This window comes from Aspergillus ambiguus (assembly GCF_047715705.1).
Source record: "Aspergillus ambiguus strain CBS 117.58 unplaced genomic scaffold BDV59scaffold_7, whole genome shotgun sequence".
NCBI lineage: Eukaryota > Fungi > Ascomycota > Eurotiomycetes > Eurotiales > Aspergillaceae > Aspergillus > Aspergillus ambiguus.
In genome coordinates, this window is record NW_027395520.1 from 299,994 (window position 1) to 325,037 (window position 25,044).

At 48.8% G+C, this 25,044-nt stretch overlaps 11 protein-coding genes across 11 annotated transcripts; 6 read left to right on the plus strand and 5 right to left on the minus strand.

Annotated features, from left to right (window-relative positions):
• Positions 1–1,590: 1,590 nt before the first annotated feature.
• BDV59DRAFT_173774 (uncharacterized protein) lies at positions 1,591–2,004 on the plus strand. Its single transcript, XM_073688954.1, has 2 exons — positions 1,591–1,786; positions 1,842–2,004. The coding sequence occupies exons 1-2, from the start codon at positions 1,653–1,655 to the stop codon at positions 1,957–1,959; spliced, it is 252 nt and encodes an 83-aa protein (XP_073550125.1). The 5' UTR covers positions 1,591–1,652; the 3' UTR covers positions 1,960–2,004.
• BDV59DRAFT_173775 (ferric reductase family protein) lies at positions 1,991–4,199 on the minus strand. Its single transcript, XM_073688955.1, has one exon. It carries the CDS (start codon positions 4,113–4,115, stop codon positions 2,133–2,135), a length of 1,983 nt encoding a protein of 660 aa, XP_073550126.1. The 5' UTR covers positions 4,116–4,199; the 3' UTR covers positions 1,991–2,132.
• A 2,870-nt stretch (positions 4,200–7,069) lies between these two features.
• BDV59DRAFT_154029 (nitronate monooxygenase) lies at positions 7,070–8,471 on the plus strand. Its single transcript, XM_073687397.1, has 4 exons — positions 7,070–7,256; positions 7,313–7,849; positions 7,911–7,939; positions 7,996–8,471. Exons 1-4 carry the CDS (start codon positions 7,148–7,150, stop codon positions 8,260–8,262), a joined length of 942 nt encoding a protein of 313 aa, XP_073550127.1. The 5' UTR covers positions 7,070–7,147; the 3' UTR covers positions 8,263–8,471.
• On the minus strand, positions 8,354–10,250 carry BDV59DRAFT_154014 (putative C6 transcription factor). The gene is made up of 5 exons (XM_073687396.1): positions 10,000–10,250; positions 9,299–9,937; positions 8,884–9,246; positions 8,523–8,839; positions 8,354–8,471 (listed from the first exon to the last, which is right to left on the minus strand). The coding sequence occupies exons 1-5, from the start codon at positions 10,119–10,121 to the stop codon at positions 8,446–8,448; spliced, it is 1,467 nt and encodes a 488-aa protein (XP_073550128.1). The 5' UTR covers positions 10,122–10,250; the 3' UTR covers positions 8,354–8,445.
• A 393-nt stretch (positions 10,251–10,643) lies between these two features.
• BDV59DRAFT_173784 (DUF3140 domain-containing protein) lies at positions 10,644–11,284 on the plus strand. The gene is made up of 3 exons (XM_073688956.1): positions 10,644–10,724; positions 10,777–10,893; positions 10,944–11,284. Exons 1-3 carry the CDS (start codon positions 10,696–10,698, stop codon positions 11,143–11,145), a joined length of 348 nt encoding a protein of 115 aa, XP_073550129.1. The 5' UTR covers positions 10,644–10,695; the 3' UTR covers positions 11,146–11,284.
• Positions 11,285–12,522: 1,238 nt separating this feature from the next.
• On the plus strand, positions 12,523–13,722 carry BDV59DRAFT_200026 (hydroxymethylglutaryl-CoA reductase; the record flags this gene model as incomplete). The annotated part of the gene is made up of 1 exon (XM_073693480.1): positions 12,523–13,722. One exon carries the CDS (start codon positions 12,523–12,525, stop codon positions 13,720–13,722), a length of 1,200 nt encoding a protein of 399 aa, XP_073550130.1.
• Positions 13,723–14,004: 282 nt separating this feature from the next.
• On the plus strand, positions 14,005–15,725 carry BDV59DRAFT_173786 (lactoylglutathione lyase GLO1). The gene is made up of 5 exons (XM_073688957.1): positions 14,005–14,269; positions 14,331–14,387; positions 14,456–14,491; positions 14,557–15,267; positions 15,330–15,725. The coding sequence occupies exons 1-5, from the start codon at positions 14,206–14,208 to the stop codon at positions 15,503–15,505; spliced, it is 1,044 nt and encodes a 347-aa protein (XP_073550131.1). The 5' UTR covers positions 14,005–14,205; the 3' UTR covers positions 15,506–15,725.
• A 15-nt stretch (positions 15,726–15,740) lies between these two features.
• BDV59DRAFT_173788 (transcription factor domain-containing protein) lies at positions 15,741–19,728 on the plus strand. The gene is made up of 8 exons (XM_073688958.1): positions 15,741–16,003; positions 16,058–16,140; positions 16,317–17,321; positions 17,370–17,578; positions 17,630–17,762; positions 17,812–18,036; positions 18,087–18,242; positions 18,298–19,728. Exons 1-8 carry the CDS (start codon positions 15,917–15,919, stop codon positions 19,148–19,150), a joined length of 2,751 nt encoding a protein of 916 aa, XP_073550132.1. The 5' UTR covers positions 15,741–15,916; the 3' UTR covers positions 19,151–19,728.
• On the minus strand, positions 19,553–20,904 carry BDV59DRAFT_200029 (Rcat domain-containing protein; the record flags this gene model as incomplete). Its single annotated transcript, XM_073693481.1, has 2 exons — positions 19,553–19,898; positions 19,949–20,904. The coding sequence occupies 2 exons, from the start codon at positions 20,902–20,904 to the stop codon at positions 19,553–19,555; spliced, it is 1,302 nt and encodes a 433-aa protein (XP_073550133.1).
• Positions 20,905–21,658: 754 nt separating this feature from the next.
• Positions 21,659–22,585, minus strand: BDV59DRAFT_200030 (uncharacterized protein; the record flags this gene model as incomplete). Its single annotated transcript, XM_073693482.1, has 5 exons — positions 21,659–21,716; positions 21,771–22,025; positions 22,080–22,216; positions 22,274–22,321; positions 22,376–22,585. 5 exons carry the CDS (start codon positions 22,583–22,585, stop codon positions 21,659–21,661), a joined length of 708 nt encoding a protein of 235 aa, XP_073550134.1.
• Positions 22,586–23,331: 746 nt separating this feature from the next.
• On the minus strand, positions 23,332–24,826 carry BDV59DRAFT_154093 (uncharacterized protein). Its single transcript, XM_073687398.1, has 2 exons — positions 24,634–24,826; positions 23,332–24,583 (listed from the first exon to the last, which is right to left on the minus strand). Exons 1-2 carry the CDS (start codon positions 24,783–24,785, stop codon positions 23,377–23,379), a joined length of 1,359 nt encoding a protein of 452 aa, XP_073550135.1. The 5' UTR covers positions 24,786–24,826; the 3' UTR covers positions 23,332–23,376.
• Positions 24,827–25,044: the final 218 nt, after the last annotated feature.

Below are 25,044 nucleotides of genomic sequence, written 5' to 3' on the forward strand. Positions count from 1 at the left end.
TCACCGATGATATACGCCTGTACATGCAGCAGAGGCTTGAATCTGACCCAAGGCTGGCAAGATGGCGTAAACGCCCGAATATAATGGATGAAATTACGGAAACCATAGCGCAAAAGGCCCACGGAATGTAAGTCCCATCTCAGCCGAAATAAGTCCCAGTAAAAGTTAATGCTCATTACATAAGGTTCCGATGGGCTGTCTGTCAGCTGGATGCATTCGAAGATCGCCTGAATGTCTCGATGCTTCGCAAATCACTAGATACCCTACCGAAGTCTCTGGATGATATGTACTTCCAAGCACTGGCTGGAGTCACCGATGAACACGCTGAGCTCTTGTCGAAGGTTCTCCAATGGCTTGCATATTCAACTCGCCCGTTATACACTGAAGGAATTGCGGAGATAGTGACTGTCAACATGTCTTCTTCAAAGAGCTTCGACCCGGAAAATAGGCTTCTTGATTTCCAAGACATCATCAGGATATGCCCTAGTATTTTGGTCAAGACGACTGGTAGCCCTGGTAGCTTGGATAGCTATTCGATGGGTATATCAGAACAACAGCTCCTCCTTGCTCATTTCTCGGTGAAACAATACCTACTTTCTGATAAAATAAGAAATAGCACTCTTAGTCGATTTGCAATCACTGAGCACAGAGGACACTTCACTATTGCGGCAGATTGTTTAGCATATATTATGCAATTTAACCGCCCATATATCGAAACACCGGACACTGTTCACACTTCTCCGCTTCTTCGATATGCCACACATTACTGGTGGCAGCATGTAAAGCGCCCCGGGGAAGAGGGATACCGTTTATTGAAGTCTGATATCTTAGGACTATTCCGCTCGAGTACCGTTTATGCAAACTGGACAGCCTTCCTGGATGAATATACACCGTACAGCTCAGACGAAGACGGCATTAATCGGCCTCCAGATCCTCTATACTATGCTGCATCGTATGGACTACCTGATATATGCAAAGCCTTAATTAGCACTGGGTCATCTGTGAATAGCAGAGGGCCAGCGGGAACCGCGCTTGCCGCAGCCTGCTTTTCGGGGGAGCTAGGCACAGTGCAGACTCTTGTTGACAACGGAGCGGATGTGGATGCAAGTGGACCGCTTGGGTCGCCCCTCATGCTCGCTGTCAGCAAGGGTTACTCAGAGGTTGTCGATTATCTTCTTCGGAGCGGGGCAGACGTTAGATATGGGAGTGAAACAGGCGAAACACCATTGGTGGAAGCTCAAAAGCGCAACTACCCGGACATTGTCCGCTTGATTCAGCTTTATTGGACATGAGAGGCGTAAAAAAGTCAGTGCGATGTACTGCGTATTATGTAGTTCTTCATTATCTTGCTTTCCAGACATCCTTCAATCTCAGGAGTGTCTCGGAACGTCCTGAGCTACCTTTCAGCATATTCGAATCCCAATAATTCTTCTTTAGAAAGTGTCAATCTGCATAGGCCGGAAAATAATAACCGTTTTGTTGCTGGAACCAGTCCACGGGGTGGAGAAAAAATTGTGCAATCGGAAGTCATGAAGTCATACGGGTAAGACCATTGAGACAACGCTAACCGACCGGAAGTATAAATATCTCCTGCATTCTATGATTGTGGTTAATAACCATAGCGTGTACAAGCAGTTTTATCTCAAATAAATATGTCGGACTTGACAAAAGATACTGCTGGACGCGCCCACCAATCCTCCATTTCCAAAGAGCTCCAGAACTTGATAGACCAGGACGAACAGTTTAAGGACAACTACGGAGACTTTGAGAACTCATGGACATCGACGTGTGATCCACCCAGAATACGCCCCGTTTTACACTTAGACTAACGGCTTATGTAGGCGGATTAAAGACGAGTTCTCCAAGATCCCATCCTCGGAAAGTTCGCGCCAGGAATTTGGACAGGGAGGAATAAAAAAACCTGAACCCCGAATGGACAGCGGGGGCCATAATGACTGAAGTAACCTCTAAGGAGCTTCCCCAGGATTATGGGATGGCGTTAGGAATGTAAATGGAAAATATCAATCAATAATCATGAAATCTGGGGTATATTGCGAAAAAGCGATGTCAAATATTCCTCCATGTCCAGCATGGGGGCATAAGTACATTTATACACACCACATCTCATGGAGTCACCATTCTAACCTATCGTCATGCACTAACTGCACATCATATCGTTCGTTGCCCTTCAACACCCTTGCTGGGTCATTACATGACGCAACAGTTGTGCGCAAAGAAGAGACAAGTCCGGTCGGCCCGCTGGCAAATACCCTCGTAGGGCCTTGTGCTGTTCGCGATAAGAAGTCTGTCAAAAGGGAAGAGATATCTGGGTGCGACGAAGATGTACTTGTTTCGGGTGTCCCGAGATAGTGGACGGTAAATGGGCTATAAGATGCGGCACCGCCCTCACCGGAGGCAACGGAAGAAGATGACGGGGTATGTTTGATGCTCGCTTCTTTATTCTGCGTGGAGGCCATGTCATTTGATGACCATGTTCCACACTCGCGTGTTATGAAGATACGGATTCGAAAATGTGGACAGTTCTCAGCCACTGTGCGAAGGGCATCGATCTCATCACGAATCCAGTTGAGGTTCTCCTTGCGGCGGATAACCCATATAAACTCGACTTGGCTTCGTCGTTTGTGGAATAGGTTCGTCATGGTGATTGCCTGCAAAAGAGGCAGAACAAACGTCACACCTGTGCCACCCGCAATACAAAATAGATTAATATCGTCAGTGCAGTGGAGATCATGGTCAACAATAGACTGGCCGTATGGTCCAGATAAGACAATAGATGTAGTCGGCAGCTCACCGGGTACTGCAGGCGTACGGGCTTTGTTAGCCAGTGCCCCAGTTAACCCCTTCTTGGCACGCATAATATACGTATGGTTCTGTGGAGAGAAACCAGGCACAGTAGAAGGTGTCATAGGATGTGATTGCCAAACGCTGAGCTCGGGGAAGCAAAGGTAGAAGTGCTGGCCAATTTCCCACGGTCCATGATCATGCTTAAAGTCGAGACGGACGACACAGCCGTCTTCCTCATTGGGGAAAGAAATCATCTGTGCCTTTGGAACGTGTAGACCCCATGCTGCATGTGTTGGAGACGAATGCTTCCCAGTATGGAGAATAAGAGTCCGCAGGAGACGAACGCTGCGGTCCAGAAGCCACACAACCAAGGATGCAATCATCCAACAGGCTAGCTTTGACCAGTGACCCCAGCAAGCTCCAACGTACAGCATTGCAATGACATAGTGCGATTTGCGGAAGAACTCGTAACCAGTCCAGCGGATAGCCCATTGTGTGCTGAATACGACAAGGAATGTGAGAAAGATCATGGCCACGATCCCCCAGATGATGTATTTCTGACCGATGAATTCGTTCCAGGTCTCGGGCTGTGGCTGGTATAATCGCGCTTCAATCACCGTCCATCCTAGGGTATGCAAGGCAGATTGGATGTAAATAATCCATCCCAGCCAGCGGTGGAGAAAATTGAAGTGATGGTATGGGATCCCCGTCAAAAGAGATAACAGTGACTCCCGGGTACAGAGGAGAACGGTGAGAGGAGTGAGCGCATAGGCCAGAATACCAATCCGGTCTGACCAAGGACCAAGCCCAACACGTGTTGTTCGCAGGTCCGGTCTTCCCTCAACAGGGCTATACCATGTCTTATATACAATGCCGACGAACGTAAATATGGTTAGGTAGCCGACGATAATAGCGAGCAGAAGGATGTTGAAGCGGGTCGTATGGCCGAATATGGGAGTCAAAGCTTCTCGAAGAAAATGACGGTGGTAGATGGCCCCAAACATGCGTTTTATGCGGTATAGAGCGCTTTGGCCTGTGTGTGGACACTCCGTTTCACTACTTTTCCTGGCACTGCGCACAATCGGGTCGCAATAGTGCGCAATGAACAGTAACAGGACAATACCAAGAATCACTCCCCACATTATGGCGCTATACATGACCGACACATCGTGGCCATGATATACGGTATCGAGATAAGCACAGGCTCCCGGGTCGTCGGTACATGGTACTTCACGAGTGAAGTATCCCCAATGGTACGTATAATTCCCGCCTTCCTTGACTTCATGGGAGCTATGGCGGGGGGAAAGCATCTCGGTAGCAATTATTCATCCCCCGGGGGCGGAGGATGCCGGAGTCGAAGAAATGAGGTTGTAGTGAATAGATGTAGAACGGGCGGACCCATCCTACTTTAATAGAGGACGAGGATCATGGTACCCTCCAGCAGTCCATCTCAGGTTCGTCTGGTCCAGACAGTAAACGCACCGGAAATAGTGGGCTGCCAAGCAAGAAATCTGCTCAAGTGCGCCGCCAAGAGCGTCATTTAATATGGGTCTGACGCCTTCAACATCGGAGTCTACCCCGTACGACCAGGACGTGGATCTCTGCAACGGATTGAACGGTTTCAATCCGTCTGGGCAAGACTAGGAATTTCTCCGACAGGAGGCAACTCTATACTCTCAAGAGCTCAGCTGAAAGAAGGGTTGATAATTCCAGAATACTAGAATGTCACTGGGACGAATCACTGGAGCACTCGGCAAGCCAATCTTACCCGGAACCAATTAAGTCTCGAGAAATCTTTCCTTTCTCCGAAAATCTGCTCAAATAGGATCGGCTCCGCTGAGTCATTGACCAATCAACGTCCAGGAGAACAGTCTTCTGGTTACTCTCGAGTACAACACGAAGATTTACTTGACCGGACCAGATGGTAAATAGTATATTATCGTGGCTCGAGTGTTGCGAGAGGAGCCATTCTGTTCTAGTCAGATACAACTACACCGGGCATCTTCTTCATATTACGTGAAATAAGCCTCGAACAACGGTAGAAGACATTAGGAGGACAAACCTCAGGGTTTATAGTCGTCTGTGAGTAGTCTTAGTCTTGGAACACTCATAGATCGAGGCCCAACTTTCTTACCACCACCATGACATCCTTGCTTAAGCTTTACCTCCAGATCTTCTGTTAATTCGGTATGTCGCTTCTCTTCTCTCTTCTTGCATGTCATGGAATGGCACAACATTGCCTCCACCCCAAAGACGAATATTAGAAAACTTATCGTCTCCAACGCTCTCGATGGAAAATCGTTGTCCATAAGGGATGGTTGCAAAACTATTATATACACCACCAAAATGACGATGTATATAACAAGCAGAAACAATAGAACTGGCCTTGGGGCCGCCATCAACCATTTACACACGGATTTAAAGATGAGATAGGACTAAGTGCATTATATCACACCAATACAGACAAGTCTATTCAAGTTGAGGCTCGCCACCTGGCGAGGGTCAATATCGCTTTGGCTACCATACTTCTAGACCTGAAGGGTGATAATCGGGCATATTTTGTTTCGGGCTCTCTCAAAAGCTTGCCTTTCCGACCGGTCTGGTTAGATTGCTAGCAGACACAGAGAAGAGTTTCGTTGATATGGCCCAATACGACCTACCATACGGAAGTAGCGTCAAACATGGCGTGGGACAAGTTTGCCATGCATGTGTATGTGGTGTTGGCGCAGTATGGGATAGCGTAACCCAGACAATTGTAATATTGTGTTTTGCGTATGATGCAAGATTAACATACTACGCGACATGGAAGCGTAGTGCACATTTACAAAACCCTGCTCCATCTGGATACAGGGTTGCCACAAAGCGTAAATATCGAGTTATCGGATATACGTGTACCCGTTGTTGTCATATGAAAAGAATTATTTTCCCTTTAAAACTGTGAGATCGAGCCTTTACAAGATTTGTCTCCTTCTCAGTTACCTTCCAACCTTTCTGTGAACAAAGCTTAGTTTTCCAAAACAGTCACATTCATCTTGCCGGAACAATTCCCACGCGTTTTTGGCAATACTGTCAGGGTTTAGGGATACTGCATCTGGGCAAACGACTTCTCCCACAACAAATATTCCAGTATGAATCCCTTGGACTTTGAAAGTCTTCTCTAGTGACCTCGCCAGCTTCGCTTGTGCAGCCTTCACCGGGGATAAAGAAAATGGTTTCCACATTGGATCAATAGGTAAAGACTGCTCGTCACAAGTATGAACGGTTTCTAGTCTGATTCTAGATTGCATCCCTTTATGTTCAGGAGATATGGTAACGCCCACTGAGCCAAAGCATAAAATGCAAAAAACAGAGACCTTAGCGTTCAGTTATCCAGTGGTCGGCAAAATTATTTATATTAGTAGGCGAATGCTCTTTTGACATACCTGTAAATCCTTATCGATAATTCCAACTGGGAAATCCAAGGGAAGGCTGCTACTGACGCGATCAGGGTTAAAGTACACGCATTCTAGTGTCCCGAAGGACTTAACGTCCCGAAGCGCTGATTTGAATCTCTCTATATCACTAATGTCGAATGATCATACCTTAACGTTGACTCGATGGCCAAGCTCTTCTGCAGCTTACTGGATAGACTTTCTGTCCATTTGGAGCTGGGGTTCCGTGCGCACGAAAAGAGCGATGCGGTCGAAACCCTTTCACATAAAGCGCAAAGCTATGGCTACACCAATTCCAGGTCCGGGACCGATTAAAAGTAGGGTTCTTGCAGGGAATTTATCCATTGTAGAAAGTAATAAGGCTGTGTGGACGATAGGAGATTGTGATCATTACGGACGATCATACGCTGTCACTCGCAGGGAATTGGGCCCTTTTATGCTCTCAGGTGCCGTGATAAGTGATTCAAGGCCTTAGGAGTGCAGGTTACTAGGCTGTAGTAGGGTGTGCGCTAACTAGACGGACACCCAGGCTCAGTGTGGCACAAACCCTAGCGGCCGACTTCAGGTTGCAAACATCTCTACCGGGTCAACATGCAGTGCTACGTACATATGTCAACTAGGCTGTTCCCGCAGATCCGATGGTCTATCGTATACATCACGTCTGAGGCTTACCTCACAATGAATATGCGACCAGGAAAATGAGACTAGCGGCCGCACTATATGTACATCGCTCGGATCATTTAATTGGTAAGCATTGTGTGGCGTAGGTCTCCGCAATTACTCCTCATCATAACGCAGTCAGCACAAGTATATGTATTTGGACGCATTTCCCCCCTGCATCGACAGTGGCCATTACCCTGTACTGCTCGTTCTCAGATCCCAGTGACCTCCCGTGAAATCAACAAAGCATCATGAACAGACTTTTTCCAAACATTAAACCACCATTCATAGCCAACGCACCGATGTTCGGTTATGCAGATGGGGGCTTAGCAAGCGCAGTTTCATCTGCCGGGGGATACGGTGGGAAGCTGTTCCCTTTATACATGGAAAGATAACTGATATAAGTTTTGCTAAAGGTTTTATCGCCGGGGGTTATGATTTCTCCAGTGGATCCGCCCAACTTCAAGCACTGCAGGCAGAGCTCGACAGAGCACGATCGCTTCTCGGTATTCAAGACAAAGAGGCGAGCTTGCCAATTGGTGTAGGCTGCCTGACACTTCAAACAAAAGGTCTAATTGAAAATGCGCTGCCAATTCTCTGCAAGGCCCTAGTCACCGGGGTCTGGCTGTCTTTCCCTCAACATGGGAAGGATCACGGTCCTATAATCCAGAAGATTCGGGAGCTCATAGACATATGTGGATGGGACGTGAGAGTGTTTGTACAGGTGGGAACAGTTGAGGCTGCTAGAGAGGCGGTAGAACTAGGAGCAGATGTTCTTGTCGTTCAGGGCTCAGATGCAGGCGGTCATCAGTGGGCGCATGGGGCCAGTGTGATGGCACTTGTACCCGAAGTTCGTGATCTACTGCAGGAGCTGGGAAAGTCTGATGAGATCGGCATGATTGCTGCGGGAGGCATAGTGGATGCGAGAGGATTCGCAGCCGCCGTTGCGTTGGGTGAGTGCTAATTTCTAGGCGAGACATTCGGGGTGCTCACTAATTTTGTTGGTTGTTTTAGGTGCAGACGGGATCGCCATGGGTACTAGGGTATGTTGTCACCATTAATGAAGCGTCTAATGGAAGCTAATAACAAAAACATTTAGTTCATCGCCACAACTGAATGCCCAGCTCCAGAGTCTGCGAAGCAAAAGGTTCTGGCCACTATGGATGGTGCCATAACGACAGTCAAGTCCAGGATGCATGATGTATTTCAAAATACCGATTTCTGGCAGGACCGCTACGATGGCCGAGCAATAATAGGGCCGAATTATGAAGACTTTCTAAAAGGAGTTGCAAATGATGAAATAAAAAGGCGACATGATGAGGCAAAGTCAAGAGGAGAGAGCAAAAGAGTGACAATCTGGGCGTAAGTTGCTCTAACATATAACAGGAAATAAGAAACTGACAGCCATTCAGTGGTACAGGTATCGGCGGCATTCGGGAAGTCGTCTCTGTCCAGCAGCTCCTGGACACCGTTCGCATTGGAGCTCAAAGAGTAGTGAAACATACACAAAACTCATTTGCAAAGGTCTGAAGTAACGATCTAGCGATCTTCAGCTTATGCGTTCAAGATAAACGTCTACAAATGATTAGTATTTGAGGCTTGAGAATGAATTTGTGAATCACGTACTGCAGAGCTTCCAGTGTCTTTTGGCATAGAGCAGTGTCTGATAGAGTGGGCCACAGTCCAAGTCAAACTGATTCCCAAGCATATTCCTCATCCGGATCGCCGCCAATAGCGCTTCCCCAACGCACACTACTGCGGGTAGTGGCACCCAGTCAATCTTATCCTCTGCGCCAAGCATGTTGAACTTGCAGCAAATATCCCTGACCATGTTGATGAAAGAGGATAGCGCAAGCAAAGAGGACGTTGTGGCATGGGGTGGGTCAGAATATGGAAGTTGGGACATGCCGTCAATGCGGACCTGATGAAGGATCAACGCAGCCCTATTCGTATAAGCAGGGCTCTTAGACAGATTACAGAAACTCACGTTAGGGTTATCGCATTAGCTCCGCATAGTACTGCCCAACCACGTGGGGTTTGCTCAAACAGCCTTTCGGCAAATTGCATAAGTTTAGTATCGAGCATATTGAATTTTTGCGGGAGAAATTCTGCGTCATTTGCGCGTTGAAATTTCTGTACTGATCCCAGGAGACGAGCTGCCTGGATCTCTCTGGCATAGTAGCAAAGTGGAATTTCCACGGGGGTAGACATTGTATGCTGAGGAATATCTTGAAGCATTCCCTTTTGGAACTGCCCCAGGAGGACATCATCCACCGGTAGTCGGTAATCATCCGCAGGGTCGTCGACCACATGAGGCGCTTTTATATCAATCAGCGCCTGATAGGCAATGCTGCAAATATTTAACCTTTGGTATTATTCTAAAATTCTCACGCCTCACATACCGATCAAGTATGTATATACCGGTCCAGAGCCTACGCCGCTCTTCGCCTTCCTCCCAGGATAATCGGCTTTCGCATTCGCTGCGATCGTCAAAGTTCAGTTTCAGCAAGTACCCTAGCCTTGCACAGCTGGAGATACTTAAACAGGCCGCATCTATATTAGAACTGCCGATATCATGAAGCGCGAGTAACAATCCGCTCTGCACCAACTGCAAGGAGGGTCCGTGCCTAAGCTGCAGAAAAGCGAAAAGATATTTGAAGAGATTATGGACCGAAGTCTGTCGTTCATCATGGACACCCCTATGCATGATGAGAACTACAGCCAGGAGAAGAAGAGCTGTCTCTGCTTGTGGGACTTTTTGAAGTCGTGTAACTTGCTCTCGGAAAGGACGCTCCAAGATGACCGGCAGCCATGGATGAATGTTGTCAAAGTAAGCTGTCAAAGTCTGATCCAAGCAGACTCCTTGATTGTTCAATCTCTCCAGGACAACATCAACATATAATCTGTCAATGCTTAGAGGACGTGTTATGGACTCCTGTGATTCTGACTGTAAAATGCTCGCCAGGATATCCGATGGTGAGCTTCCATTGCGGTCAATTTGCTCTGAGCTATTCCAGGCGTAGTTGCAAGATCGTTTTAACCTTTTTATTTTTTAGCGGTATTTCTATAGGGTCATCAAACCGAACAAAAGAAAATGATCTACCTGACGCAGCGGGAGCAGGAAGGTAGTCTTTTATCGCATTTCCGTTTTTGTTCTCTACAAACACCACAGACGTTTGTTGCATTCATTGCAGACTGATCCAAAACTGTCAAGGATTTCTCCATCGTACTATTTGTGCAACGTTAAATGATGTTTGGGAGGGATAAGTTTGCCCAACTGCAAAAAGCAGTGATGCAGTGATGTGAGGAGATGTCCAACCCCGCTCTGTTCGCGCTAAGCCTTTCTCATGGACGATTCTCGCCTGTATCTCTCTTACCGCAATCACACTGACTATATTGGGCGTTCTGGACAAGTTAGAGTATAATATAAGAGGAATCGCCCTCATTGTGCATTCAAATTGCCTGACAGCTGTGCAGATGCTAATACCCAATATCCTTAAATCTTTAGGGTTATTTTTAGGGAACAATAATAACCCTAATAAATAAGATATCCTAACGACTACATAGGGTTTTCTGGACTGGAAAATTTGCACTACTAGTGCCTTTTATGCAATAATAGGTTCAGTGAATTACAACAAATATTAAGTTGCGAGTAGACTAATCAAGCTATCCATCATTCGGTTCATGACGTCAGAGACCTTTACATCCATTGTCCTATAAATCCAATTGTTCCTCGTTGAAATACGTTAGAATAATTTTACACTTTCAATATCCATGAAACTTAATATAAACGCGGAGAATGGTCAAAGATAAGGATGCAGTGATTGAGTGCGCGTATACGTCCCGACAAATAACCCAGTATAGCTGACTCCTCCTCCAGCGAGTTTAACGATCTCGTCAACATGACGCCTAACGAGCTCCGGAATTGGCTGAGAGGAGAACAGTCACAGTCATCCGGATGGAGCAATGATTCTGGAGAGACAATTGGACATGAAAGGTTCTTGCCGCTACCCGATATGCTCAGCCAATCGAGACTAATACGATCAGCGGACGGAAAATCGTTTCCATTCTTGAACACAACCCATCCAAGGATCCCTCGGGCTACACCGACCAGGATATCGATCATATGCGCCGGGTAGTTTCGTACTGTAAGAGGCATCTGGCTCAAGAAGAGAAAGCGAAACAAGATACCGAGAGTCGGAGCTATAAATCATTAAAGAACTGGGGTCACGACCCATTGAAGACTTGAACGATATCCAGGATTGGGGACTATTTGGGTATATATTGTTTACTACGGCCTGCATTGATGTAACTGAAGGCTCCTCATGAAAATCTTATGTAGTTAAGTATTCGCAAACTATTTCTGAACTTATGGATCTTATGACCTGAAGCCCCACCTTACGCGAAGTCAGATGCTTGGTTCTAAAATTCAAGTCTGGGTTAAATCTTCATCCGTTGCCATCAGTTTCTATTGTATCATGTGTTGAGTCGTTTCCGTCTCGCTGGCTAAAGAGAAACCTTGGAAACTTGGGCGCTTGGATCCAACACTGTTTCACCAATACTCTCCTCGAGGCGGAAGAGGCATTAATTTCAGAGGGAGTGAAGGGGCAGAAGATAGACTGTCATTTGCAAGCAGCCTGGGCGTTGTGGAGATTTCAGTATGTATATCACTCAGTTGGTATCCTCCCGTCCATCCTCGTTGAATATGAACTCCACTTAGCCCTACGCTACATTTCTTGCGTCACCATGTGTAACTTGCTCTGCCATTGGTCTTTCGGTGCTACGTAGGATAGAATGTGCATGACCCTTGAATCTGTAGTGGCGCCACAGGATTTTTCATTCATAACATGCACCCTCGGACGGTAAGTATCAGTGGCCAGTTCTACATGACCTATTCTCATTTGGTTTGAGCAGCTGCATGTTGGATTGGAATTATCAAAAGCGCCTTAGTAGTGATCGATTAGCCCATGTGGTAGTTTCCGGTCATGGAAGCTCGCATGACGTGGGCGCCGATCGCCTCCCAATATAGTAATGAAAGATCTGACCAAACCGGCTATCCCCGTAGTTCTACCAAGATCTTACATGTTTGGCTTGGCTGATTGAATGGCTACGACCAGCTAGCAGCGCTGCAGAAATGTCCCAAATAGAGTTAGGAATCTACCATTCGCAACGCGGCGTATTCTCGTAAAACGTAGAATAGTTCAATTCTAATGTTCTTCTACCCAGCTACTCTATGAGGGCGTACGCTAGGAAGATCTCGTGCAAATAACTCAAGCATATATCATAATCGTCTCGAGAGGTAATTACTGTGGCGTTGGAGAAATATCGTGGCTGATCTGATCCTGCCAGATAACATAAGTATATGCGAAACACACGTAACTGAATATTTTCGCGAACTAAGACTGGTGTCCTATCACCGCTGACACAAAGGTGTGCACACCTTGACAGGCAGAACCAACTTAAGATAGTTGCATCCATTATAATGCATTTTAACCGTTCTGGAAAGAGGGTATTGATCGCTCACGAAACGTGTGAAAATAAATACATCTTTGGGCATTCCTTCCAGACCCAATCCTAACCAAGGAGCAATTTGTTCGGGGAAGCAAGACCGACGTTTTCTACTATCATGGCAGACATCCGCCAACACCTGTCCTCCGCGCTGGACCAGTTGTCCCAATCTACCAGAGCGAAGTTTGGCCACATTCTCTCAGAGCTCACGCACATAACCAATCACAATACAAACCATGAGGAAATTAAGATTGAGAACTTCATTGGATATTCCACTGTGCCTGTTGGGCTTGCTGGACCTTTACAGATCCACGGCCTAGACCGCGACAATAGCACCACATGTGCACCCATGGCTACTACGGAAGCCGCTTTGATTGCCAGCTGCTGCCGCGGATGTAAAGCAATCAATCAAAGCGGAGGGGTAAGGTTCCATGTTTTTAGTGAAGGCATGTCTCGAGCACCTGTATTCCGATTCCAGGAGCCGAATGATGCTATTGCTTTTGTGCAAGGTTTGCCCGAACTCGAGGCTGCTATTATTCAACAGGCCGAGTCCACTAGCCGTCGAGCTCGATTAAAGGCTCTAACGCCGCATATAATCGGATCCGAGGTGCACCTCCACTTTGACTATACATGTGGTGACGCAGCGGGTCAAAATATGGTGACTATCGCCACGCAGCGTGTGTGCGAATGGATGATGGAGCCGTCGCGACGTGTTAGATTCAAGATTTCGGATGTACAAGTTGAAGGCAACATGTCATCTGACAAAAAGCCATCTTGGGGGAGTGTAAGAACTCCTCGTGGTGTTCAAGTGATGGCCTGGGCATCGATCTCTGAAACAGCCTGTGAAGCTGTCTTCGGTTGCACGGCCGAAACTCTTTATGTCTCTAAACAGAGGCTGGAGGCTGGAGCAATCCGAAATGGCATGCATGGAAATAACGTGAATACCGCAAATATTCTAGCTGCCATCTTTATTGCCGCGGGACAGGATGCCGCAAGTGTAGCGGAAGCTTCATGGAGTCACACAGTTGTGGAGTATGACCGTCCGAATCGGTGTCTAAAAGCATCCGTTTACTTTCCTTCTCTACCAGTTGGGACAGTTGGGGGAGGCACCTCGTATCCAACGCAGCAAGAAGCACTACAGATCATGAAATGTACGGGAACCGGAGGGAAGCACCGCCTGGCCGGCATAGTTGCTTCGTTTGCGCTCGCCCTGGACTTGAGTACTGCTGCTGCTCTTGGGAACAACACTTTTTCACAGAGCCATCAGCGACTTGCCCGACCGACCCAGGTGGATGTACCTTCCACGGTCAAATTGTAGATCAGAGGGATGGTAGCAGATTGATGGTAGCACCTGTTAGCAAGTTATTGCAGAATAATGAGAGCGCGATTAGTAACTTGATAATGCACATGTATTAGGTATATTGCTCGTAATATAGGTACACTGGGGTATATAAGTCGCAAGTGAGGCAGAGGTTATGAATATCTGTATAGATCTTTATCACGTGGTAGACTCAAAGGGTTGATATGTATTAGTCATCACTCTGGCTGGGATCTCAGGCACCTCGTTTAAGTACCAACTTGGGAAAAAACGAAGACCAGAGGCAGGAATGTGGATTGATACATAGATGCGATCCCCTCCATGTCCTCATCCAAGTCCTCGTATGTCTCTGGTCGCTTGCAGTTCATGCAACCTCCATCCGGCTGCCCTCGCCTGATAGCGTCATAGCCACTTTCCCCACCATTTTCTCCTCACTGCTCACTAATCCTCCTGCATCATTCTTCTCTGCCCCTCTTCCCCCCCATGCTTCCCTCTCTTCGTCTCGCCTCTCTCAGGGTCCCCAAATCAAGCTTTTCTGTCGCTCTCGGTAGGTTCCAGATATCCAGTCCCGTCAAGTGGATTACACATGCTAACATGGATTGGTGCAGGATCTACAAAGTCCCTAGCAACCATGGCATCCGAAACCTCTAAATACAAGCTGAACCGTTCGTTCCACCTTTCCACCCTCTTCTACGGACTCTTTCACAACCACAGGTCTAACAATGGCTTACAGACACGATGATTCGGGTTAAAGACCCGAAGAGATCAGGTAAACCATACCCCCTCCATTGTCGCCCGGCAAACAACTCCCTGCTAACTCAACCTCGTTTTTAGTGGAATTCTACAAGTTCCTCGGCCTCAACCAAATCCAGCAGCTTGACTTCCCCGAAAACAAGTTCTCCCTGTACTTCCTCGCCTACAATGGCCCCCAGTCTCTACAGGGGGAACGTCACTGGACGGACCGCAATGCCGTGCTGGAGCTCACTCACAATCACGGCACCGAGAGCGATCCAAACTACAGCGTTGTCAATGGCAACACAGAGCCTCACCGCGGGTTCGGTCACATTGCCATCTCGGTCGATAACATCGAGGCCGCGTGCAAGAGACTCGAGGACGCCGGATATCCGTTCCAGAAGAAACTCACCGAGGGTCGCATGAAGCACATTGCCTTCGCGAAGGACCCGGATGGCTACTGGGTGGAGATTATCCGCCGGCATGATGACGATGCGGGCACCACCACTGACACGGCCAACTACCGACTCAACCATACCATGCTTCGGGTGAAGTCCGCGGAGACCAGCCTGAAGTTCTACCAAGAAGTCATGGGGATGAAGCTGGTGCGAACCATTGAGAACAAGGACGCCGCTTTCAACCTCTACTTCCTGGCATACCCCGCGTCCAACCCCCAGGCGCGGGAGGGTGCGAAAAACCCGGTGGCCGAATGGGAGGGTCTGCTCGAGTTGACCTGGAATTATGGCACGGAAAAGCAGGAGGGCAAGGTGTATCACGATGGCAACTCCGAGCCTCAGGGCTTCGGCCATATTTGTAAGTTTCCCGATCACTAGTACCGTATGGAAACATCACGACTGACCGTTGTTCCTTTCAAGGTGTGTCGGTTGACGACCTGAACGCTGCCTGCGAGCGGTTTGAGTCGCTCAATGTCAACTGGAAGAAGCGCTTGACGGATGGGCGGATGAAGAATGTGGCATTCATTTTGGACCCGGATGGATACTGGATTGAGGTGATTCAGAACGAGACGCTGAAGCGGACAAGCAACTGGTGATTTAGCTTCTGAATGTATCATCTTTTCTGAGGAGACGACGGTGTAGCCCGATAGTTTGTGGATAGTAATCTGGATGATTCCAAGACCGCGGGATAACTTTCCCTGGTGGAGAGAGAGACGCTCGTGGGGACAATTTGCTCCGCATTCCATAGGCAGAAGAAGAGGGCGGTGGGGGGCGGCAGCTCCTCTTTCTTCCCCGCTTGGCTCAGAATTCTCCAGCTTCAATCCTGCTGACCTCCATGACACTCTCAACTCCTATCGACCGCCTGATCATGCCTGGGGAGACTCTACGCCAGTCAAGAGATGTCGGTTGAGTTCGAAATATTCCCGGGTCCTTGATCGCTGCTCTGTCTCTACTTTGGAGAGCAAGACCATACCCCACGCTCTCGCCACACTAGCCAGCCTCAGGCCATGCAGTCGCAGGACGACAAGCCCAAAAGGGCTCCTCGCAAGCATGTCACCACCGCTTGCGTCCCTTGTCGGGAGAGCAAAATCAGGGTATTTTGCGCCGCGACCATCTCTGCAAAAATGACCTGCTCACTGATTCCGCAGTGCGACGGAGCCACTCCGAACTGTCACAATTGCGAGAGGAAAGGAAAAGACTGCAGGTATCAGCATGGGGACGATAAACGGAAGTATGTTCTCAGATCGATTCAGCAAGTTTTTTACATCTCTGGGTGAATCTCGTGTTATCGTGTTGCGGACCTGGAGGCGTCAGGTTCACATATGCCGGGCAATCTTCCGCTGGCCAACATCGAATTGGGAAGCAAAATATCGTTGCAGAGCTGGACACTGACCGTGTCTTATACAGAGTCTCGCTTCGTGCGGCTACGGAGCTATTTTCAGCCCGAATCGATCAGCTGTGCCAGTTTATCTACGATCACGGGCTAGAACCGCCCCCAATGAACCCTGAAGATGAGTCGGGTATCAACCGAGTCTTGGATACGTTACAGATTTCTCGGGGTCTGGCAAAGAAGAAAGATACCGTCGAAGGAAGTCAGCCGCCTGCGCCATCGCAGGCGGGCCCTTTGCAGTCGGCCCAGCCGGCGCAACCTGCAGTTCTGAACCCGCCGCCTCTTCCCACCGTTGATGGACGATTATCAGGACAGTCTGATACTCCCCTCGGAGTCACATCCCCCCAGCAAAATGCGCTTCTCAACCAGACCGTCCCCCCAGTTGGAAGCACTCCAGAACAATTACCATCGCTGGGCATCAGCCCGGGATTGTCGTTCCCCGACCCTTCTACACATTGGGGATTCACTCTCCCAACGGCCGAAAGCTTGGATACTATATATGCAAACATAAACGGAGGACCCAACTCTTCTCATGAAAATAGCCTGAGTCCCGACAGTTTCCAACTTACCCAGGATATGCAACAGCAACCGGGCGTCCTCCTAGGAAAAGGATTGCATGACAAAGTCGATGACTCTGACAGTGGCGAAGAAGATGAGGCAGAAAAGGACGTGATTGAACAAATCTCCCATCGTATCGGGACTTTGAAGATTGCGGGAGATGGTCATCTCCGCTTCTATGGAGCAACTTCCAATCTCAATTTGGTCGATGTGTCGGCGACCCAGCAGCGCCAGCGTCCTGATGCGCGCACTGTGCGCCACGATGGACAAGACATCTTGAATCATCTGCGAGTTGGCCAGGCAGTTGACGAGGCTATGGAAAACCATCTCGTGGAACTTTACTTTACTTGGCAGAACACTAGCACGTATGTTGTTGACAAGGAAATGTACATGATTGCGAGGGCGAAGTGGAGGAATGAATTCGACGACACTCCGTTCTATTCGGAAGTCCTTACAAACGCCATGTAAGTCCAGATCTATCCTTGCTTGTTGCACAACTAATTTCCCGCTAGGTGCGCTATTGGAAGTGCTTTTGAAGCCCGTTATCACCCTACTTTTATTACGTTTCCCAAATCTTTGTCCGAGTTCTTTGCGGACAGGGCCAAGGCACTTTTGGAGATTGAATTGGATTCCCCTTGCGTCGCGACGGTTCAAGCGCTAGTGATTCTAAGCTGTCACGAAGGGTCCTCCAATCGAGATGCTCGCGGTTGGCTTTATAGCGGTATGTTGGCATCCATCATCAGAGTCATAGGCCGAAGCTGATCCGTCCCAGGCATGTCTATGAGACTTGCGTTCGATCTAGGTCTGCATCTCGACATGACACCTTACGTGGAGAAAGGTGACATAAGTGCGTTTGAAGCCGATGTTCGACGAATTGCCTTCTGGGGAAGCTATGTCGCGGACCAGTAAGCAAAATGACCCTTTTTCATAGAACAGCATCTAAATCCAGTCTAGTTTTTGGGGGTTCTATCTAGGACGGCCCTTCCGAATGAATGCAGGAGATATCACTGTCCCAAAACCTGCTTCGGACTTGGGCTCCGGAAAAGAAGGTACATGGTATCCATATGGGTTACCGATGAAGTCTGATGCATTGAATCATGGTCTGAGGAACCCCAACGAATTGATCAGTCGTCAATTTTCTATTCTCTGGGAAATAATATCCCCAGTCGGTCACATCCTGTGCGTTATAGCCGCCCATGTTCTGTCTGATCAAATGCTTAACGTGGCAGATACGGATGCTCTGATATTCCTCGTCATGATCTTCAAAGGCTGTGTCACCGGGTCACGGATGACTTATTTGCTTGGAGAGCTAACCTCCCTTCCAACCTGGATATCGACCTCCAGAACGACACCTCTCCTAAGCTTCCCCATCTCTTAATGCTACAGTACGTGCCATATGCGTCCATTGACCGTGCTCAAGACACGTGCTGACCCTAATAGCATGCAATATCACCAAATAGTCATCTTCACTCATCGGCCCTGGGTCTCCAAAAGCTACATCCAACCACGTAGCCCACGGCAGGGTCCCGGATACCATCATGCTCGCAGAATGTGCATTGAGTCCTCGATGGCCATCGCACGACTACTTCATATCTACGAAAAGTTCTACACCTTCCGTCGCATGAACAACCAGGTTGTAGCTATCATCTTCAGCGCTGCTCTGATGCTCCTTTACGTTACCCTTTCGAACTCTCCTCGTCCAAGTAGTAGTGGCAGCGACTCCGCAAACAACAATGCCGACATGGTAGCATATCTCAACCTCTGCTTCCGTGCATTGGATGAACTGGGTCAATCGTTCGAGAACGCCAAACGAACAAGAGATTTCCTCGTTAGTCTCCAGCGACGATGGCAAGCGCGCATGCGCAGGTCGGGTTCCGCCGTGAAGCGCCAGATAAGCAATCGACCATCTATGCACAATCTCGGTGGAGGAAAGCCAGAATCAGATCCCTCCCGAAAGAAGTCGCGCGTCACGGCACCGAAGAATCCGTCTGTCTACCCATTCTCGATGTCCACAACCTCGCCGCCTGTAGCAGGTTTGGCGTCTAGTCAATCGCAATCACATTCACAGCCTCTGGATCCGACCCAGCAGGCCGGGGCGTGTCAGCCAGGTGATTTTGACTGGATCCGCAGCTCCGATTTACAGCTGTTGTCGGGGGTGTTCGACGACTCTGGCGTGTCCAATGTGGGCAATGTCAGCCAATATGGAGAGGATCCTACGTTACCCGGCTTGTCAGATATTGAGCCTTGGTGGGACTCACCGAAAGGGAATGATTATGGGGGGTCTGGTCTATAGTATCTGCCTCTTGCTGAATCAATGTTGTCGTGATGTGTTCGTGGCCTTACTAAGTCTGTATAGTGGCGATGCCGGTAGTGTCTGTTTATAGACTTCGAATTGTATCCAAATAGATGTGTATTGCGAGTGAAGCAAGTGATAGGGACTTGCTGTCGGATCTCATTCCACAAACTGACGTGAAAAGTAGTTAACGTTACAGGTGGTTGCAGATTTAAGACCTGTATTATGCTGTCTCCTTCCAGCCCGCTACCTATCCATTTTGCACAGCTGGCTGTCTGAGGAAAATATTTCATTTCTAGTGATGGCTCGGCAGATGTGATTGAAGAAACGAAACCCCCATGGCACATCGACCCCCTTCACTATTGACAACCTGATCAGACATGACCAGCACACCAACCATCATCACAATCTATGGAGCTGACAACGATAACAAGCCCTCATGCGGCAGTTTGTACACACGAAGATGTACTCTGGCAAGTCGTCATGGCAGACTTCGCACTGCAAGCTACCGTAACGTCGCCACTGCCACTGATTATGATCATTGTGATGGCAACCGACGTTCTCATGGTTCAGAAGGCCCTCCCTGATTCTGTTGAAGGCGTAGCGTCGATAGGCGAGATCGGCATTCGGCGCAACGTCCTGCTCAACAGCTTGGTTGACGACCTCAACAAGCCTGTTCTCATGCCAAAGAGGACAATGACATGTTTTCCAACGCTGACCGCAGACATAGCAAAATTCCTTGCCACAGCTGAACGTAGTGTCAATATGAGAACCGTAAAGTATCTTTGATTTACTCACCGACAACGTATGTGATTACATCCATGATTCAGCTCAACCATCGTGTGGCAATTGTAGCACCGTCTCCAGTGTTCCGCTTCTGCCAGTAACAGGGTTTCTTGGAGAGCAGTATCCGAGGGACAGTCCACACCGGGATGTGCAAGCGCACGACACAGTACATGTGTCTGCCGGCCACATTCGCGACAGGTGCCGAACTCACCCTCGATGGCGAACGGAGGAATGAACCTGGAGCAGGTGCGGTCGGCGCAGTACACCCGGTCCTTAGCGGAGTACTCCATACCTCTCTCGCAGAAGGCACGCAGCTCCTTGTAGTCGAGAACCCTCATCGCAACGCCAGGAGACACAACGCGTCCGCAGCAACGAGGGGGATACAGGCCTTCATCTTTGGTTGCCATTAGGAACATCTGTCTGGTGCAGCCGTGGCAGAATCCGTGGCGGCAGGCGTCCATGAAGAGGACGATGTCGCGATCTTCAAAGCAGGAGGCACATCCGGGGACTGCGCGCCGCGACGATGATGCTGGGCCGGCAGCATTCTCTGCACGATCTTCTGAGTTGGGGAGTACGACACGTCGCATGATGTCTCCCATGGCGATGGAGATAGCGTCTACGTCGTTCTCCGCAGGAACGTCTCCATGGGCTGGTAGAGCATCGGCAGGGGGTGGGTTCCCATTGAGCGTAAGTGCGAAGTGACGATCTTGGGAGGCAATTCTTTCTTCGCGACTGAAGGACAACAGAATGTTTTGGTCGGTGGCAATTGCTGTGCTCGTGCTGGCAGCGAGGATACCGTCGTCGATAGACGTTTGGGCTCGTAGGATCTCTTCGCCCATGCAAGCGAGTGCGAGCTCGAGATCGGTCAGGTTTCCTGCGCGCTGTTTGCCTTTCTGTTTATGTTGGAGCTCCTCCAGGTCTTCAGAAAGAAGCTGGAGGATCAACTTTGTGTCCTCATCCGGTTCCATGTTGAATGTTGGGTTTTTAGAGTTCATACATGTCGGCCTGGAGTTAGAGGATGAAGAATTGCCCATATTGGCGACGATGTGGTGGGTGAAATGGAGAAGGAGAGAGAAAGAGAGATGAAGTGTAGTGAAGGGGAGGAGAGGCGAGTAGTGACAAACAGAAGGCTCCCACATCCCTCGGTAGATGGACTACATGCCACACAGCATGAAAAGGAACGGAGAAGCAAAGGTGCCAAAATGCCGTTCTTTAGCAGAAAACAGCCTGTCTCTGGCCTTCAGCAAAGGATTCAACTTCTATGAAACGAGCCTAAAAGGCCTGGTTGGATTTCTTTCCTTGAAGGCGGCTTGGGAGTTACCTTTTTTTCTATTTGCAACATTCGTCCACCTCTGGCCAGTCCCAAACCACTGGAGATTTATCACGTTTATCGAGTCTGCACTGCGGAATTCGCTGTACCTCTGGGTGGTTGGCGGTGTGTAGTTTCTATATCGACGGACTGTACGACGGCATGGGGGGTTTTAGCACAATTCTATGGGGCTTAGTTGTGGTACCCATTCAGACGGCAGAGACTACGGCGCTCACGTTTATAGAACATATCTGGGGCCAGCTTAAGCAGAGAACCCATCTCCCCAGGATATCATGGACGAGTCTATACAGTACGATCTATTTCCCTTCTATATAGCCCTAAGACGCTTATTCCTGTAATGTCTAAAGGTACCTTGCCAACTGCACTACAGTGGAAATCCACCCTGGCTAATATCAGCGCGCGGGCTTATCGCTCGGAAGAGCCTCATCGCCTGCACAAGGCACAGCACAGCTGAGAAATCTGTCAGTACATTGTACCGTTTAAAGGATTATTGGGAAACCTCACGTAAAGCCGAACACCATGCCACCCTCGTGGAATTGATCCAGAACGCCGCCCTGGCACAATCCAACACCATCAGGCGACGATGAGCCCTCGTAAACGGACTGCCAAGTGTTCAGAATAATATCATATTCATCCCGGTAGAAGGTTACTTGGGGATTGCAAATTCCCTCCCCGCCGCATCCTTCAGCTCCTTCGATATCCGGGTTCACCTCGTCACTGTCCTTGGCTACGAAGACGATGCTGTATTTACCAATACCACTTTGTGATAATAGTCAGCTCTAGGAACAAGGTGGCTCAAGCCTCAAGACTCACGGGTCCTCGAAATACTGCCTGCCGGATATCTTCTCCTCATCATCCCATCCACAGGCACTCCAGTCTCCATCATGCTTCGTAGTCTCCGTTCCAGCTCCCGACCTGGCATCGGGCGTTGTTTCCACATTGCAATTCCCCTGGTGTTGTTAGCATAATTCGCCAAGTTCCACCGTTATGCCTTGTCATTCACTTACCCCACCTTGAGTAGAGATGAACATCCGACAATTTCCAGAACCCTCGCTCTACAACCATTAGCAACGTGCGTAAGACGTTAAGCTCACCCTCAGTAGACATACGAAAGGCAGACTGTCGTCAAATTTCATGTTAACCACTTGAGCCGCGGCATTAGAGCCAGGCCTGGCAATGAACACTCCAAGTTGGAGGAGAGCAGCAATAGGGTTTCTCTCTTCGATTCCACTTCTTTCGATCAGTGTATCGTTAACAGGAACCACCAATGCAGACGAAATTGCTGCGACACCGAACACTGGCAAAAGGAAAGATTTCATCACGACGGCACAAACTCAGGTCAGTTATGATAAATGGGTTATTTCGTTGCCTAGGAAGCAATTGAAGTATCTGAATCTCTTATTTCATTGAAGGGCCAGTCGCTGTCTTATATAGGCGCAATTCTAGGCGGTAGCCAGTTTGATATGCACAATCAGTCACACAGTTTGTAGGAGTGGATACAGCTGCCTCATTTCCACAAAATGAGCCTTCTCAGCCTGATGCTGGGTGCAAGGCTGGCATGGGATACGTAACGCTTGACATCTGAGACGAAGTAGGGCTTGTCCTGCACCTTGGCGATTTGTCACCTGAGAGCCCCGACATCCCTAAGGCCTCTCTCTGAATATGCTGTCAGGCGAATTGCCTTGACGATCCCCCTAAGTCCCACTATTCTTCTATTCTCCAGTATTGACAACTACGGGATGATCTTCATGCCAAGGAGAGCACTGCCAACCATCCGCGTACGCAGTAGTTATTATCATAGTACAATATCTCGGTGGGTGACCTGTGGTTATAATTAGTATAGGGAGAATGAAACAATAGTAAGTCTTGATACCGGGCAAAACAATCCGAGCCCACACCAGGATCCCAGGCAAGAGGCTGACAGGGCAGTCAAACACGCAACCTGCCCCGGACCCACTGACGAGCGGATCTGGGGCACTTCTCTCCGCCGTGAGGTAAGGGAGACGGCCCTAGACCAATGAAGGGAAATATGGGCAACTGCCTCGGCTACAGGGAGGGCTAAGAGCCCTCCGACCTGCCCATGCTACTCACTCGAACGGAAACATTCAGCTTAGTCAACTGATTTCAACATCTTCCCAACCCACTCCCTAGCACGCTGTACTTGTGTTCCATCCCATTCAGTGGGTGTAATATGGTCTATGGTCACTCTGCGTTCACTGACGCCCATCTCATGGTTCCAGAAACAAGCCCGACGCATGACATCGACCATTTCGTTTGCCTGGCTGGCTAATACACTAGGAGGTTTGCGAGTCTGCATCCTTCTTGGGGAGACGACACTCCCGGGCTCCGTGCGGACGAAAAGGCGGACCCAAGGTAGCTCCACCTGAGGACGTTTCATGCCCCGATGATAATGGCCACTAGATACGCTCTGTGTTCCATTATCAATTCCATATGGTGGCCATCGGGACAAAGCCTTTCGACGATGCACGATATGTCCTTTAGCATCACTACCTACTTCGGAGGTAGAATGGGTTAAGCTTTCGACACCTGTTTCATAACCTTCGTCGGGATGCTCATGCACATCCCAGTATCCAATTTCCTTATCAGGCAGCTGTTTCAAGACAGGGATCGGATGTTCCTCCCCCATCATGTACTTAGGGAATGACGAAGGCACATCTTTGCCGGGGGAGCGCAAGAAAAGAATCGGAGAAGCGAAGGCATCAAAATACCGTTCTGGGGTGGAAAACAACGTATTTCTGGCCTTCAGCAAAGGCACCAAGTCCCATGGAGCGCACCTAGTCCTAGCTGGCTTTCGTCCCTTGAGAGTGGCTTGGGAGTCGGTTTCTGCTTTCTGTTTGCAATATTCGTCCAACCCGGGCCAGTCACAGACTGGCTCTAATGCTGCAACAGCATTGACTGATTGAGGCTCTGTCAGAGCAAGCATAAGTGCCAAGGAGCCCCCAATGTGTCCGCCTATTATGCCTAGGCGAGCTGGACGGAGGTTTTGCAGAACCCAGTCAAATCCCGCAAGGGTGTCGTGTACTGGAATTGGATACTGATAACTATGTCCTGGGCGCTGGTGGTGTCTTCCTAGGCGATAATTAATAGTTACTATTGTTGCCTGGGTAGTCTTCGCCATCGATCGCGGGATTTTGGCAGTTCTTGCTTGCATATGCAAGTCCTCTGGCTTTGCCATATCCTCTCCTTGAGCGTCGGGTATAGAATCGCTCTCTTCCGATTTAAAAAGCGGACCGGGAGGCAGATGAATAATCACATTGCTATGACCATGCGTAGACGCAGAAGCAGACTCAACCACGCTGTGATCTATTAGCTAATGTCGAACCGAAGCTGGAGATGATGCACGTACTTCACGGTGATATCGCCGCTCCCGCCCACAGGAACACCATAACTCTGCCGGAAGGCCGTCGACAAGCGACGGATATCACTATAATATGGTCGGGAAGGACATCTGCAATATATCCCGTGGCGCGTCAGTGTTGGGAGGGTTGAAAGCCGCATGGTAGTAGCATTTTCCACTGCGGTGTTGAGGAAAGGGTGAGTCAAGGAGGAAGAAGCTGACTATGTGGATCATCTGCTGCTTATTCCGTCCGGGAATACTCCCTAGCAGGTATGTCTGAATTTCGTCATATTCTATTACGGATATCTTTATAATAAGAGTCCTGATAGCGTTTATACCATTATTATATGGAGTTTGGAATAAATTCAAAGCTATTCCAAGATCCTTTAGGCGGTGGGTTAAGTGGGACTTAACACTATA